At 43.7% G+C, this 15537-nt stretch overlaps 1 protein-coding gene and 2 non-coding genes across 6 annotated transcripts; 2 read left to right on the forward strand and 1 right to left on the reverse strand.

Annotated features, from left to right (window-relative positions):
- The first annotated feature begins 893 nt into the window (after positions 1-893).
- Positions 894-15389, forward strand: LOC131134469 (mitogen-activated protein kinase kinase kinase kinase 5-like). Of its 4 annotated transcripts, none has more exons than XM_058079785.1 (32): positions 894-1092; positions 3532-3589; positions 3659-3749; positions 3829-3893; positions 4071-4126; positions 4214-4261; positions 5188-5230; positions 5498-5570; positions 5683-5814; positions 5895-5957; positions 6107-6188; positions 7357-7473; positions 7590-7668; positions 8499-8551; positions 8633-8679; positions 8749-8793; positions 8871-8891; positions 8964-9009; positions 10400-10553; positions 10637-10734; positions 10822-10869; positions 12280-12358; positions 12423-12499; positions 12580-12640; positions 12715-12817; positions 12882-12940; positions 13994-14079; positions 14160-14337; positions 14441-14512; positions 14579-14665; positions 14881-15007; positions 15097-15389. In XM_058079785.1, the coding sequence occupies exons 1-32, from the start codon at positions 985-987 to the stop codon at positions 15191-15193; spliced, it is 2553 nt and encodes an 850-aa protein (XP_057935768.1). In that variant the 5' UTR covers positions 894-984; the 3' UTR covers positions 15194-15389. The 4 variants fall into 4 exon arrangements, 3 of the variants coding, with proteins under 3 accessions (XP_057935768.1, XP_057935769.1, XP_057935771.1); XM_058079786.1 differs by having other exon boundaries at positions 14444-14512; XM_058079788.1 differs by having other exon boundaries at positions 10822-10845.
- Positions 12094-12166, reverse strand: trnak-uuu (transfer RNA lysine (anticodon UUU)). Its single transcript has one exon. It is a non-coding gene; the product is annotated as a tRNA-Lys (tRNA).
- trnal-aag (transfer RNA leucine (anticodon AAG)) lies at positions 13419-13500 on the forward strand. Its single transcript has one exon. It is a non-coding gene; the product is annotated as a tRNA-Leu (tRNA).
- Positions 15390-15537: the final 148 nt, after the last annotated feature.

The raw sequence follows: 15537 nt of genomic DNA on the forward strand, positions 1-15537 counted from the left end.
TGATGGTAAATGTACTGCAGTTCTAGACTATGACCACTAGAGAATAGTAAACGCCAGCACCTAGTTTGAATGGCAGCACAGCAGTGGACCCCATTACCTGGGTTCTGCTTTTAACCAACGTCTTATTCCTGTTGCTTTAATTGAATAACTACAAAAGGAATTTAATCATTACATTGTGACAGTTTTTCTACCACTGACTAAACATCAAATTATGAAGCATCAATGGCACATTAATATGAGGTGTAAATTTCATGACTCAGAAACCTCATGTTGCCGCCGCCATCACTGGGTCACATGTTGTGCCACACGTAGGAGTTAATAATCCACTGATTGAAAGTTGAAGTGTAGGCCGGTGACCTTTAGGTCCGAAGAGGGCAGAGTGAGGATATGTTGTTGATTTCTTTGCACCTTTTAAAATTATAGTAGGTGCAAGTACAGAGTTCTCATTGGATGAGAATATCTCAGAACGGTATCTGCCATCCCGTTGAGTCAGCTCATCTCCCAGGTCATTTCACTGCAGGAAACACCAGGTACACACACACGAGCCAACAAAACAGATGGGATGTGACCACACCAGCAAGATTAAGATTATAAAATTATCAACATTATAAAATGTGACACACTTTTTTTACAAGCAAAATAGGTGGATATTCAGCTGCTACTGAGTGGAAAAGCTTATTTTGGGCCTGATTCAAAAGAAGAATAGGGAAGCATGAGTGTCATTTTTACTCGTAATATGCGCCGGTGGACAGGAAAGCCTTACACACACACGCACACACACACACACAGATTGAGAAGCAAATTTGCATTGATTCTGCAAATGAGTAGATAAGAAGGGGAGGTTGTGGAGGGAGTGACTGATGTGACAAACAGGAAGGTGCGTGTGTATGTGTGTGTGTGTGTGTGCACGTCAGCAGCTTAGCTTGCCTCTTCATCTGCTGCCACAAGTGTGTGTGTGTGTGTTTTGAGTGCCCATCCTTCGGCATGAATGTCCAACATGGAGCCACTGAGGATTTCTCCACCAGGAACCCTCAGGACGACTTTGAGATCCTGTTGAGGGTCGGATGGGGAACCTACGGGGACGTTTACAAGGTCAGCTGGTGGTTGAACATTTCTAGAAACTTTAAGTGGGAAAGAATTTAATTATATAACACTTCCACTAAGATAGGAGGCAACAATCAAACGTTAACATAATAATTGGAGGAATGTTACACTGCCATATAATAATTAAAATATCAAATGAAATTTTACACAATTAATTATATTAACAATGAATATATGTAAATTCACATAGAAATGTATTTTTATTATAGTTTATACACATACATAAATTCAGTTTTGTGTGTTAAATAATAAACATACAAACAAAGAAGATTGATTGATGAGTTGTAGCTTGTGTGGTTCTCCGTCGTCCCAGCTTCTTCGGTGCAACGTGCAGCCCCGCAGGAGGAAGTGGTTTAGCAAGAACCGAAAGTATTCTTGTTAAAAGAAGATGAGCATTCCACTGCACCTGAGACAAAACACAATGCACTTCTCTAGTGGGAAACGCAACTGTTGATTGACGCAAACCAAGCCCAATACTTTTCAATGGAAGTCGTAGCAATAAAACTCTCAACGTCTGCTTAGATACACCAGAAAGACGTGACTGGAAAGTAATATTCACGCAAAATGTACGTGCAGTCGTGCACACGACACTGACACAAATACACACTCTCTAGCGTGTCTAATGGCGGCATCGTTCGGCAAGGTTCAAGCTGCAGGTCACGTCCTGTGTCACCATACGGTAGAGGAAGAAGTAGGTTGTGTTTATTCACTCAAACATCAGCTCGGTTTTGCTTTGAGAAGATGGAGGCTTGGTATCACGAGGAAGTGAAATGATGAATGAATGTGAAATGATAAACCTCCACTGCTCACACACAACTATAGAAATTGTCCTGCATAAACTGCATGCCCTTGTTGCTAGGCGGAGTTCACAGGGTGCTACAGGGCTTTTTTCATGCATTTTGCAATGAGATCCATGTTGAAAATATCAAATCCATACACAGTAATTCCTTGCCACTTCTCGTTTTGAATTTGCCTTCTTCACTCTATCACAGTTTTTCCAAAATATATTATTTATTATTATGCTGCCGTTTTGTGGTTAAATATGGGTTGTTAGCATTTCCAGGCATAAAAATGGATGAATAAGACACATTCAAAAATACTAGGTGTCATTAATGTCACTGTAATGTTGGCAGAGACACACAAGCACCAGACCTGATGGCCGGATTGCAGGTTTGGATGATATCAAAACAAGCTCAATTATCCCTGATTTGGGCTACTGATGCGGCTGTAACCCACAACGAGATAAAACGCAAAACTGAACCCCAGTTGTCCCTTCCTGTCCAGCCACCCACTCAGCTCCCCTAGCATCAGAACACACTTACAGCAACACACACACGTACAAGTCTTATTTATGTCTTGTGAATATTTTATTTTGTCTTATTATGTCTACTATACTGAATAACAGAAGTATAGAGGTAAGTATAGGGGTGTTATTCCATGTCAAGAGGGCTCTAACTATGTTAAAGTGATGCAAGACACTCACAATAAAATGAAGTCACACAAAATAAAACACACTCGATATTGCACTAAAGTAGGACAATCATAAATGACACATGATCTTAAAGGGGATCTATTATGCTCATTTTTCAACTCTTTGTATTGAGTTGCACAGCTAGGAGACCAGGGTTCAATTCCACCCTCTGCCATCTCTGTGTGGAGTTTGCATGTTCTCCCCGTGCATGCGTGGGTTTTCTCCGGGTACTCCGGTTTCCTCCCACATTCCAAAAACATGCTAGGTTAATTGGCGACTCCAAATTGTCCATAGGTATGAATGTGAGTGTGAATGGTTGTTTGTCTATATGTGCCCTGTGATTGGCTGGCCACCAGTCCAGGGTGTACCCCGCCTCTCGCCCGAAGACAGCTGGGATAGGCTCCAGCACCCCCGCGACCCTCGTGAGGAAAAAGCGGTAGAAAATGAATGAATGTATTGAGTTGTGGTCTCCTATAGAGCAGCTACACACAATAACCCTCACAGAAAATAGATTTTTTAGATTTTGCAGCATCCCCACCTATCCCAGCTGTATTTCCTTTGATTTGTGCTGTCTTTTGTCCTACGGGCATGCACACTCTGCTGTGGTTGGTCGCACACTCAAAGTGCTTCCTAGCTATGAACCATATAAGGAAGTGACCCCCTCTGTGACATCACAAAGGGGCAGTTTTACCACGCCTTTTGAAACCAAGCGTTTGAGCCATCCCAAACTTTTTTCAGGGCTCACTTCCAAATGCACAAACCTCATTATCTAAAACTTTGGCATCGTTTCACATAAGAATACAACATTCTAACTACATTTGAAGGTCAGAGAAGTTAAAAAAGCATAATAGGTCCCCTTTAGGAAGATAATATATGAAGAAAATAGAAAACTACTGAATACTATATGTTCATAGATTGAACTGTGTTGTACTCGGTGTGTGTTTTTCTGTGTGTAGGCCCGTAATAAGCAGACTGGAGACATGGCAGCTATTAAGATTATCACGATGGAACCAGGTGAGTAAGAGACGTCATAGTTGTCGTCGTCAGTCGTTGTCAGTGACAAACATCTCTGTGCGTCCACAGACGATGACTTTTCCACCATTGAGCAGGAAATAGTCATTGTGAAGAGCTGCAAGCATGCCAACATTGTGGCGTATCATGGCAGCTACATACGGTGAGGTTGCACCCCCGCTCACACGTTCATCAATCTGCTGATTCATTCGTTAATCGAGACTTGACCTTTCTTTATATAGTGCTAATACGCTGTGGATCTGCATGGAGTTCTGTGGGGGAGGGTCCCTGCAGGATGTCTATAGCGGTACGTGTGAATATGAAGTATACACCGTACAGGTGTGAAGTGCCATCAACGTGCCCCAAACAACCCTTCTTTGACTTCATGCAAAGCATTGTTCTGTTATTTGACATTTGCATAGCCGCACTGTGTATCCACCGTGGATGCAAATGTGAGTCAGTGATGCTAACTTGTTTTCCACAGTGGCCGGCCCGCTGTCGGAGACACAGATTGCCTACGTCTGCAGAGAAATGCTGCAGGTAGTCGGACTTGCAGCACACACGTTTCTAAATACGCTGCAACGCCGCCAAGTGTGCAACAAAAACGGGTTTTGTATGTGTGATCAGGGTCTGGACTACCTCCATTCACAGAGGAAAATCCACCGGGACATCAAGGTACGGAAACTATAGCAAAAATCAGTGGCAGCGAGTCAGGACCAGCAAGGCCTTCTCTGCTGGCCTAAACAATCTCACAAGCACTGATTAACATTTACAACGTAAAGTGTCAGTTTCTTCCCAACTGTCTTTTATCTTCTTTTTGTAGTGTGCGCCGCTCCAGTCTATCTGCTCAGGGCCTTCAGAGTTAAGAGCGCTGACCCGATCTCACTTAAACTATTAGCAATAGGGCTGTTTCTTTAACCAATCAGGGTTCAGATTCACCTCACAGGGACAGCTAGCAGGCAGTACAGGCAGTAACAGGCAGTAACAGGCAGTAACAGGCAGTAACATCAGCACTTTTTCCATCCTCTCATTGCTTGATTGGAACAAAACAGCGAAGAGAGTCGCGGTAATGCACACCAAAAGTTGCTTGCCAATATTCCCAACTTTGCAGAAAGTTGTTTGTTCGCCAAGTAGTACTGCCTTACAGGATATACTGCTGAGTTTGGATGGTTCTGTCATGTCATGTTATATAAATATTAATTCTGAACTGTTCCAGATGATGTTGTAGTGTAGAGGTATGGAGGTATACGATGTATGGGAAGGTAAAGCGTTCGCTGGGTTTCTTGCTATAGTCGTCATGGTATTCATCCCCAATTTTATAAGGCCACACATTGTTAAATAGCATTTTTGTATATTATTGTGGTCATATTAAGAGGTGGATTAGATCATTTAAGTTCACGCGAAAGGCCCAGGTACCCAATTATTTGAAATTCAAGCCCCTAGATATGCTTTTCAGATCCGGTGGGGTCCCTCAGGGTTCTATTCTTAGCCCCATCTCGTTTTATGCTTTTTAAAAAATCTTACCAGAGGAAAATGTTTTTCCAGCTCACATTTTTAGCTCAATAGCACAGACGTTTGGATTTGACATGTTTCTTTTCCAGGGAGCCAACATCCTCCTCAACGACCAGGGCGAAGTGAAGTTAGGTAAGCAATACCCAGAGCCGGTTCCATGGGGCCCTAAGCAAATAGGCTGGGGTCCAGCACCCCTGCGACCATCTTGAGGATAAGCAGTAGAAAATGAATGAATGCTCTTGGGAGCGCCCTAGTGGTCACGGTGCCCTACGCAGGTGTTTAGTTCGCTTATGCCTTGGGCTGGCTCTGGCGATACCAAAAAGAACTTAACACAAATCACAGAACTCTCGCTATAAAGTGTAATATCGTATTTTGTATTTTGTCTCCTCTCTCGTGCAGCCGACTTTGGCATCTCCGCCCAAATCACGGCTACTCTCGCCCGTCGCATGTCCTTCATTGGGTCACCATATTGGTGAGTTCATCTCTAAACTAATGACAGAGTCAGGGTCTTGTTCCTAGTTGCATTGTCTTGTTGATGGCTTAAATCTGCCATTTTATACCTGCTGTTTGCCGCCCTCCCTCAGGATGGCGCCAGAGGTGGCAGCAGTGGAAATAAAAGGCGGCTACAATGAACTGTGCGACATCTGGTCGGTGGGCATCACGGCAATCGAGCTTGCAGAACTACAGCCGCCCATGTTTGACGTCCACCCGCTACGGTACAACAAAAAATGATGTCATGCCTGTGAGGTCACAGGTCATCTAGACATAAATGCGTTTTATTTTTTGTCTTCTGAAGAGTCCTGTTTCTCATGTCCAAGAGTGGCTACCAACCTCCTAAGCTGAAGGACAAGTCAAAATGGTGAATACATTCATTGACCGTGGAGTCCCTCAAGGTTCTGTCTTTCGACCGCGATACTTCCCTAAGATGCTTCTTTGTTATTTTGGCTCTGCAACGTTATTTTCCAAACATTTTCTCTGTGACTTTAACTCCTTCTCTTCTGTCTGCAGGTCGCCCACGTTCTATAACTTTGTCAAGGCCATGTTGGTGAAGAACCCAAAAAAGAGACCCAGTGCCTCCAAGATACTTTCAGTCAGTAATGGTCACACATCAGCATGTTCTAGTTCTAGCACTGATTCTTACATTTACAGTCAATAATTGGTAACTGGTAAGTGGTACCTCAATTTTTGTTATTAATTCCTTTCAATAGGTTAGAAGAAAACCAAAATGTACAAAAACCGAGGCAATTTTCACCCCAAAAAATGTAAATCCGATTAATCCATTCCAGACACCCAAAAAAAATTAACAGAAATATGATAAATAGACTGCATGGTGGCCGAGCTGTTAGCACGTAGGCCACACAGTCAGGAGATCAGGAAGACCTGAGTTCGATTCTCCACAGCTTGCATGTTCTCCCTGTGCATGCGCGGATTTTCTCTGGGTACCCAGTTTTCTCCCACATTCCAAAAACATGCTAGGTTCATTGATGACTCCAAATTGTCCATAGGTGTGAATGTGAGTATGAATGGTTGTTTGTCTATATGTGCCCTGTGATTGGCTGGTGACCAGTCCAGGGTGTCCAGCAAGCTCCTTGGTTGCAGGGCCTGGGGGTGGATGAGATCCACTTGGAGTTCTTTAAGGCAGCAGTTCTTAACCTTTTTGACGTTGAGGCCCGATTTTTTCAGTGCAGAGTGGCCATTGAATAATTACACTTTATAGATTTAGATTAAAGATTATTAAACCTATCTTAACTTTTGTGAATAATTCATGGAATAAATCAAGCAAGAAAAAATGTGAAGGCTTAAGTCAGGCTTATTAATAAAAAAAGACCAACATTCAGATTTTATTTTTAAAGCGTTAGATAGCGTCAGACCACACTCCACACACTGGGCTCGTGACTCTGCCTCGCTTCCTCCTGGCTTTCTTGTACTTACGTAAAAATGTAGTCTTTTGGGTTATCAAATTGCTGGTGTTCACAACTTTCTTTGGTCCCATGGCGTGTTATTTCGTAATCACACTCAATGAAAATGTATAAACAGTGAGGCGGCAACACATAAGGTGCGTTGTTTGGGCATTTCCTTTTCGGAACGATACAGCACAGAGAAAATTGAGTTGTTTGTTATGCGCAATATTGGATGAAACCCAACAAAGTGCACAAAAACCGAGGTAAAACTTTGCGACTGGCAATTATGAGCAAGAATTATTGTTAGATTCCCACATTTGGTAAGTCGCCGCTAACTCTTGCCTTGCAACTCCACAGCACATATTTCTGGCGCAGAAGTGCCTGACCCAGGAACTGACCCAGGACCTGCTGGAGAAGTGTCGACACCCGGAGAAAGTCAAATTCTTCCCGACGACAGAGGACGACGACACAGAGGTGGGACTTTGGCACTTGATGACAACTTGACAGGCTGTAGATTTATTTCTGCAGGGTGTCTTATTCCTCAGAAGGAACTGACTCCATTTGGGATTGTGTTTGTTTGTGGATTGAAGGTACCTGTGTCTGGATCACTAAAGAGGATCCAGTCGATCAACAAACACAGCCGAGCAGAGAGGAAACACTCTCAAACATGTAAGGAAGTAGACCTACACTCTTAAAAATGCTGGGTTAAAAACAACCCAATCAACCCAAACAAGATTCTTTCTTTAACTTGATATCACATAAAATGACAACTTGACGAGATAACTGACGTTGTCCTCATAACTATCACACATAGTGCATGTCTCTTGTAATTTCAACAACATAGTTTGGTTCCTACATAGCTCGCCAGCGAATGTGTCCGCTTGCTACTTTTGGAGGGAATGGAAGTTTGCTAAGGTTCCCGATCGATTCCTGAAGCTAGTACTCAACAGTGCTTCACGAACTTACATTTTAACAACTTTATGAAGCTTTATATGATAATATAAAGTCAATTCTATGGTAAAACAATAGTGGGCATGTAACAAACCTTGCTCCGTGCTGAAATTCGTCTCCCCAGATGAAATGTGGGGTCCGAACAAAGTAAGTTTTTGGGCGGGGCTTTGTTGCGCATGTCCAAAATTCTACCCAACGCTTTTGGTTGTCCAAAATAACCCAGCACAATATAATGGAAATCACAACCCAGCAGCAAATAACTTAGCACCCAACAGAGATAACCCAGCGAATTGGGTTCTCAGAATACCCAACTCAATAAAAATAACCCAATTAAATGACCCAATAGGCTCAACCCAGCGGTTGGGTCAAAAAAATAACCCAGTATTTTTAAGAGTGTAAGTAGACGTAAGAACACTCGAACAGGGACTTGGATCCTCAGATTAAAAGTCTGATGCTCCAGCAACTAAGCTATCCAGGCTTACAAAAATGCTATAGTGAAGTATAAGATAAGCAAAACATTTACCTGTTAATATGAACATTGTGAACAGTGGAGCAGATCTACTCTCAGAGGCCCGTGAGGAAACAAAGAGCAGATCCAACAGTAAGAACCTTCATATGTCACATTTAAATCAGAATAATACATAGTTATACAATGTCCTTCTATGTATTGTGTTCTGTGCAGCTGACATCGTCAGGCGGTTCGCACAGCATCAACACACAACCACTGAGGTACTCCCTTACACAAACACACACACACACCATCCCATGTGCGTTTAAAAGTGTGTATTTGTTCCTCAGGGACAAGGACACGGACTCAGACGACGACTATGATGATGTGGATGTGTAAGGAACCACGTCAACACGGCCATTTTAATGTCACGTAAAATGTATCATATGTGTTTTTTGTTGTTTCGACGCAGGCCGACCATGGCGGACACGCGGTAAAATTACACTTATGCTTACATTCCTGTCCGTGTTTGACCTCTGACACGACAAAACATTCCGTCCCACAGCGTCACAATGCCAGCTGTCCAGACTCCGCCTCCACTTCCCCCTAAGGTGAGCAAACAGCAGGTTTGCAACAAATTGTAGTGTGCATACGAGGCAAGGAATCAATCTGACATACGATGGTTATAACCAGAAAAAAGTTACAGTGACAAATACCACAAGTGCTCCAATTCATGAGTCAATTTCATGTAGTTTGTATCAACTCCACAGGATGGCAGTATCTGCATTTGAAGTATCACGAACAGCCCTATCTACCTCTGCATGTGGTTTTTAAATGTTGAGTGCCCTACTCAATAGCTAAATAGCTTGTTAAAGGCCACCCTTCCCATGGAATGAGACCATCTTTGGAGGTGTGATGTTAGAACATTGTTATAAGCAAAGGATAGGTAATGGAACAACCCAAACTTGACCTTCCTGGGGGCAAAACAGCTTGTTAAAGGCCACTGTTCCCATGGAATGAGACCATCTTTGGAGGAGTGATGTTAGAACATTGTTATAAGCACGGGATAGGCAATAGCACAAACCAAATTTGACCTGCCTGGTGGCAAAAGAGCTTGTTAAAGGCCACTCTTCCCATGGAATGAGACCATCTTTGGAGGAGTGATGTTAGTCCATTGTTATAAGCAAAGGATAGGTAATGGAACAACCCAAACTTGACCTTCCTGGGGGCAAAACAGCTTGGTAAAGGCCACTGTTCCCATGGAATGAGACCATCTTTGGAGGAGTGATATTAGTCCATTGTTATAAGCACGGGATAGGCAATAGCACAAACAAAATTTGACCTGCCTGGTGGAAAAACAGCTTGTTAAAGGCCACTCTTCCCATGGAATGAGACCATCTTTGGAGGTGTGATGTTAGAACATTGTTATAAGCAGAGGATAGGTAATGGTGCACACCAAACTTTGGCTGCCTGGTGGGAAAACAGCTTGTTAATGGACACTCTTCAGTGTATGGAGGACAGATGATAAGACATTGTGAAAAGCAGACAGTAGGTGACGGTGGAAACCAAACTTCAGACTCAGAGTCAGCAATAAATTTGCTAACAACCTAACAACTCTCCCAAAAAGACTGTCTCATTCTACAGGGAGAGTGGCCATTAGTTAATATGAATAGTGGCAGCAGGCAGGTAAACAACCTGTTATATAATGCATAATGGCTGTTCATGCCTGGCAACAACCACAACAACAAGAGGACACACCCCCAGAGACATAAATAGGGAGACTCCACAGCAGCCTTGAGTCAACCTCTACGGATTGCAATTCCTGTTGCAGCCACAAGTCGGAGGTCAGAGGTCTTACACACAACGACAAGCAGGGGGTATCCAAAGTCAATGTTATTTCTATATTGATAAAGTCTGAGTGTTGATTATTATCTTTATGAAAGCAGACGTGATCTTATGGTACCTCACACAGCATCCAGCGAGTGTTTGTTGTTTGTGCAGCCCAAAATGCGGTCGAGCTCAGAGGAAATTGTGTGGGTGGAAGACGAGCGGGTCAGCAAAACGCCTTCGCCGTGCGACCCCTCCCCTCTCATCAGAACCTCCAGTGGGACACACGTACGACCCGCTCTCCACCCACGCGAGATGCGGCACTCAGGTGAGCCGCGTTACGGACATGCGTGATGTCAGAGAATAGTTATGTCAAGAAACCATGAATGTATGTGTGTGTGTGTAATGCAGACCCCCTGTCCCTGCTGTTGAACAAGCAGTTGCTGGAGCTCCTCCCCCCTGAGTTGCCTCCGAAAGGAAGACGCAGTCCCCCCAAACCCCCCGCCAAGGTACAAGAGAATGTGTCCCTAATTTGGAATCCTTCATTTTACCTGAGTGAGATCCCCTAATGTTTGTGTGTGTGTGTGTGTTCCCAGGAGCCTGCTGCTACTGCTGACTGTGTGAGTCCTCTTGTGAAGCCTCTTGTGAGTTTCCTTGCTTTCGACAGAACCGCCAAAGTCTCCAAAAAGTGTGTCCAATTTGGATAAAACAAAACTTAAGATATCAAAACCATCATCGTGGCGAAAATTCAGCAAATCTTGCGGAACACCTTTGTGTTTTACTTTTTGTTGTCTTTTTATACTATAGCTATGGAAGTCAACATGTGACTTGAAACGTTTATCATAGCCCCAATACAGTAAGTCAGGTCTGTGCGCTAAGCACTCGACCGCTGTGCAGCCACCACATCAAACTATGTCATTTAATTTGACTGTTTTGTCGTTGTTTTTTTTACTAAATAAGACATACAACTTGCCAGTTTGTATGTTAAAAGTTGAAATACGTACAAAGCAACTGGTGAGCCGGATTCAAACGCTTGATGGGCCGCAGTAGTTTGCTTTAGAGCAGAGGTAGGGAACCTATGGCTCGGGAGCCAGGTAGGGCTCTTTTGATGACTGTATCTGGCTCTCAAGCATTTACCACAATAAAAATGTATGTTTGCTAACATTTTAAAGTAAACATCACAGAAATGACTGTTAAAAATAATATTAAAAATCAAAACTTTCTTATGCATTTTAATTCGTCCATCTATTTTCTACTGCAATATGGCCGACCATATCCATCTTTCTTGATGATATTTTCCAGGTCAAACACCAAAACTTGATTATTACTGGGTAATGCGGTAGTCTACCTCGGTCATTGAGATGTAAAAAAAACATGTAAATGTAAACTTTCCTCCTTTAGTCAAATAGTCACCTAGCTAAAGCTGCAGAACCAAGCCTTTTGACGAAGATGGCCAAAAGAATAAAATATACTGAATACGGTTCAAAACTATGCAGCAGCAGAAGTTGCATTAATGGCAGCAAGTATTTGATTTATTATTGGACACTGCGCTGCTCACGAAAGTGTGCTGGCCACACCCCATTGGCGTGGGGTAGTGTGCCTGGGCTACGTAATTAGAGCCCATTATATCTAAAACTGTTGGTCTTACATACAAATGCACACATTTTATTGCATTCAATGTTTAAAAAAATGTATATGGCTCTCACAGATACACATTTTAAAATATCTGGCCTTCATGGCTCTCTTAGCCAAAAAGGTTCCCGACCCCTGCTTTAGAGGCTCCTCAATGTTATTATAATGTAGGCCTGATAGCGTGTTTATGGTAGCATTCAATTGTTCCTACTTTGCTCCACACACCTAAATAAGATCGCCTGAACAGGGACTTGAACCCTGGACCCTCAGATTAAAAGTCTGATGCTCTACCGACTGAGCTATCCAGGCTCTGTGTTGTAGTCAAATACCAATGATAACATTCCTTACCGTAACGTAAAATCACCTAGATGGATATATGCCGCCATTCTGTTACATTCCAGTCCTCACTTCTCATTGTGCAGATCTATTTTAAGAAGATCTTCCATGGCTGTCCTCTCAAGATAAAGTGTTCCACAACCTGGGAACACCCAGACACAAAAGGTAACAATTTAAATAATTTCCAAGCTTCTGCTTTCATGGGTTTGTGCGTCTCTGTTGACTGCAGACCAGCATCTCATCCTGGGAGCAGAGGAGGGTATCTATACCCTCAACCTCAACAGTTCAGAAGCCACCATGGAGCTGGTACGACTACTTTCATGATGGTGTCTTGTGCGCCACGTGCTCTTGAGCTGGTGATTGATTGCTCGCTTCTCCACTGACAGTTGTATCCTGGGAAGTGCACCTGGGTCTACAGTGGCCACAACGTTCTCATGTCCGTATCAGGTACATCTTCATCTTCAAGTGTCCCCGGAAATGCTGAGAATTGGACCTTGGTGACGTGTTTGCTTGTCCTACAGGCAAATCCTCTCAGCTTCACTCACACTCTCTAAAGGAGCTGTACGAGCAGGCACGGAGGGACCAGAGGATGGTGGTGCTGCCCACGCATCGGCTGTTGCCGAGGTAACGCCGGATGCCGCGTAACCCTGTGTCAACGTCAGATGTTAAATGTGTGTTCTGTCTTCAGGAAGTGCGCCGTGACGTGTAAAATACCTGAGACAAAGGGCTGCAGGACCTGCTCAGTCGGTATGACCAAATACTACGCATGAGTCATTTTTCGTTTGTCAGGAACGAAAATGTACTAAAATGTTGACAGCCTCTTTAGAGATACCTTTTCAGGGACTAAAGCGGGGACTATCATGTACTTATGAGGATTTTTAGTGTGGTAAGATGACACCAAAAACACTTGAGTCTACACGGCAGCTGTCCGACTCTTTAATAAAAACTTCTCCAAACTAAATCCTGTACAATAACCTTGCAATAAACCGTGCAATAAACATGTGACAATAAACTTGTATACAGCAGTATTTAGCATTTTGCACTTGATATGCTCTTGTACTTAGGCTGTGGTAAATCTGAAATTACCCCTTGTGGGACTAATAGAGGCAAGTCTTATCTTATCTTATCTTGACAACAGTAAATGTACATATTGTCATGTCTTATTGGCCACAAGTGCTGTTTGTGCTGCAGTGACGTGGTTTCTTTTATCCACATAAGCCTCCAGGGTAGCGTGGCCGAGCGGTCTAAGGCGCTGGATTAAGGCTCCAGTCTCTCCGGAGGCGTGGGTTCGAATCCCACCGCTGCCACATGTAGTTTTCCCCTAATGCGTACAAATAATTTACTAAATGTCTCCTTCACCGAGTAGCAAACACTGGAGATGCATTTTCTCTTCCAGCAGTAGAAGTTTTGAGAATTGTCCATAGGTATGAATGTGAATGGTTGTTTGTCTATATGTGCCCTGTGATTGGCTGGCCACCAGTCCAGGGTGTACCCCGCCTCTCGCCCGAAGACAGCTGGGATAGGCTCCAGCACCCTCGCGACCCTCATGAGGAAAAAGTGGTAGAAAATGAATGAATGAATGTTTCCTTGCATGTAACCTTGGTTACCATGGTTAACAGAGGAAAAACAAAGATTTTCAAGTATATTTGTGTCATTCTCCAAACCTTTGGTCATGACTGTGCTATCTCGAAGCAGAAACCAGCCAACCTAAACAAACTAACGTAAATATTGAAGACAAAACCACAAAAGAACGTCCCAACATCTATGTTATCTTTCACTTGTTTGTCTTCCTCCTTGCAGCTGAGAACTTCCTGTGCTGTGCGCTGGAGTCCAGCGTGATGCTGCTGCAGTGGTACGAGCCAATGAACAAGTTCATGCTCATCAAGGTGTGCCTGGCTGGAAATATTGAGGGATGAGGGGACAAAACAAAAATGAGACCCAGCCTAGTAAAACTATCAACTTGCAGCATTTCGACTTCCCGCTCACCAACCCTCTGCGGGTGTTTGAGATGGTGCTGGACCCTCAGCAGGAGTACCCACTGGTGTGTATAGGGGTCACTCGAGGTTCCAGCCCCGCCCTGCCTGCCACTATAGAATACATCAACCTCAACTCCAACACTTCCTGGTTTACACATGCCGACGTAGGTGAGAGCAGCCAGAGAAGCCTCTTGGAGATTTAAAGTTTTGTTTGTGTGCTCGTTTGTCACTGATGATCTACGTGCACGTGCATGTGTGTGTGTTTTCACAGCAGAGAAACACTGGCCAAATGTTGTACAAGTCAACCAGCTGGACAGCAGCTCATTGCTGGTCCTCTTAGAAAGTATGTGCAAAATACAGGCACTGCAATGTTAGTTTTGAATGTTTACACAACAGTCCTCCATTGCAGGGTCAGTGCACATAGTCGACCTGGAGGGGGTGCTAAAGAGCAGCTGGCAAAATGAGACCAACTTCCCATGTGATGTAGAGTCTGTAGGTGAGTCAATATGGAGGATATGTTTGCATTTATACTGGAAGACCACAAAAGGCTTTGTTTGGTTTACGGCAGGGGTTCCCAAAGTGCGGCCCAAATGACACTTAAAAAAAATAACAAACATTCATGCATCAATCAGTCATCCAGCACAGTCAGCAAAGGTCAAAGTCTGCATTCATGTTTGCCTGATGGACTAATGTGACCTCTACTCTCTCCAGTGTACTTTGAGGACACGTTGCTAGCCGTGTGGCGTCACGGCTGGCTTAGGACGGGAAGAGGAATGGCCGGAGTGTTGGAGGAAACCATCGACCGCAAAAAGACTTACAGGCTGGTGCAGTCAGACAGGTCAGTGTTATATCGACACTTATAAAAAACGTGCTTTAATCACTCCTGTGTAAACACTCCCTATGACCTCTCCAACCTTCTCTCGGCAGGGTGGTCGTCATGGAGACGCATCCGACCCAGGACCAGTCAGGGTTGTCCAACTTGTACTTGCTGAAAATTGCTGAGAATTATGTCATGCTGCCCTGACGCCGGTGCCTGCGCAGAGCATCATGGGATACGTGATGCCTCCACAAAGGACTGATTGTGAAGGACCAGCACTTGACTGACTGATGCCAGGGGAAGTCTGCACGTGTTTATCCTCAGCTCAGCTTCCTCCGTGGGATCCAAAACGACGTGTAAACTGACTTTTTTTCTGTCAGTGTAATGTCAATAAAGTGCTGCACTGACTGATAAAAGTGTAAATGTGTTGCTGCTGAATTAAAATGACTATATTACCCTTGACAAGGTGACAGGTCACCACGGGAAATTAGCATGATAATGTTTTTACTTTATAAAAAAAAAAAACGTAGTTAACTGTGTTTAAAAATGCT

Source organism: Doryrhamphus excisus, chromosome 8 (genome assembly GCF_030265055.1).
Source record: "Doryrhamphus excisus isolate RoL2022-K1 chromosome 8, RoL_Dexc_1.0, whole genome shotgun sequence".
Taxonomy (NCBI): domain Eukaryota; kingdom Metazoa; phylum Chordata; class Actinopteri; order Syngnathiformes; family Syngnathidae; genus Doryrhamphus; species Doryrhamphus excisus.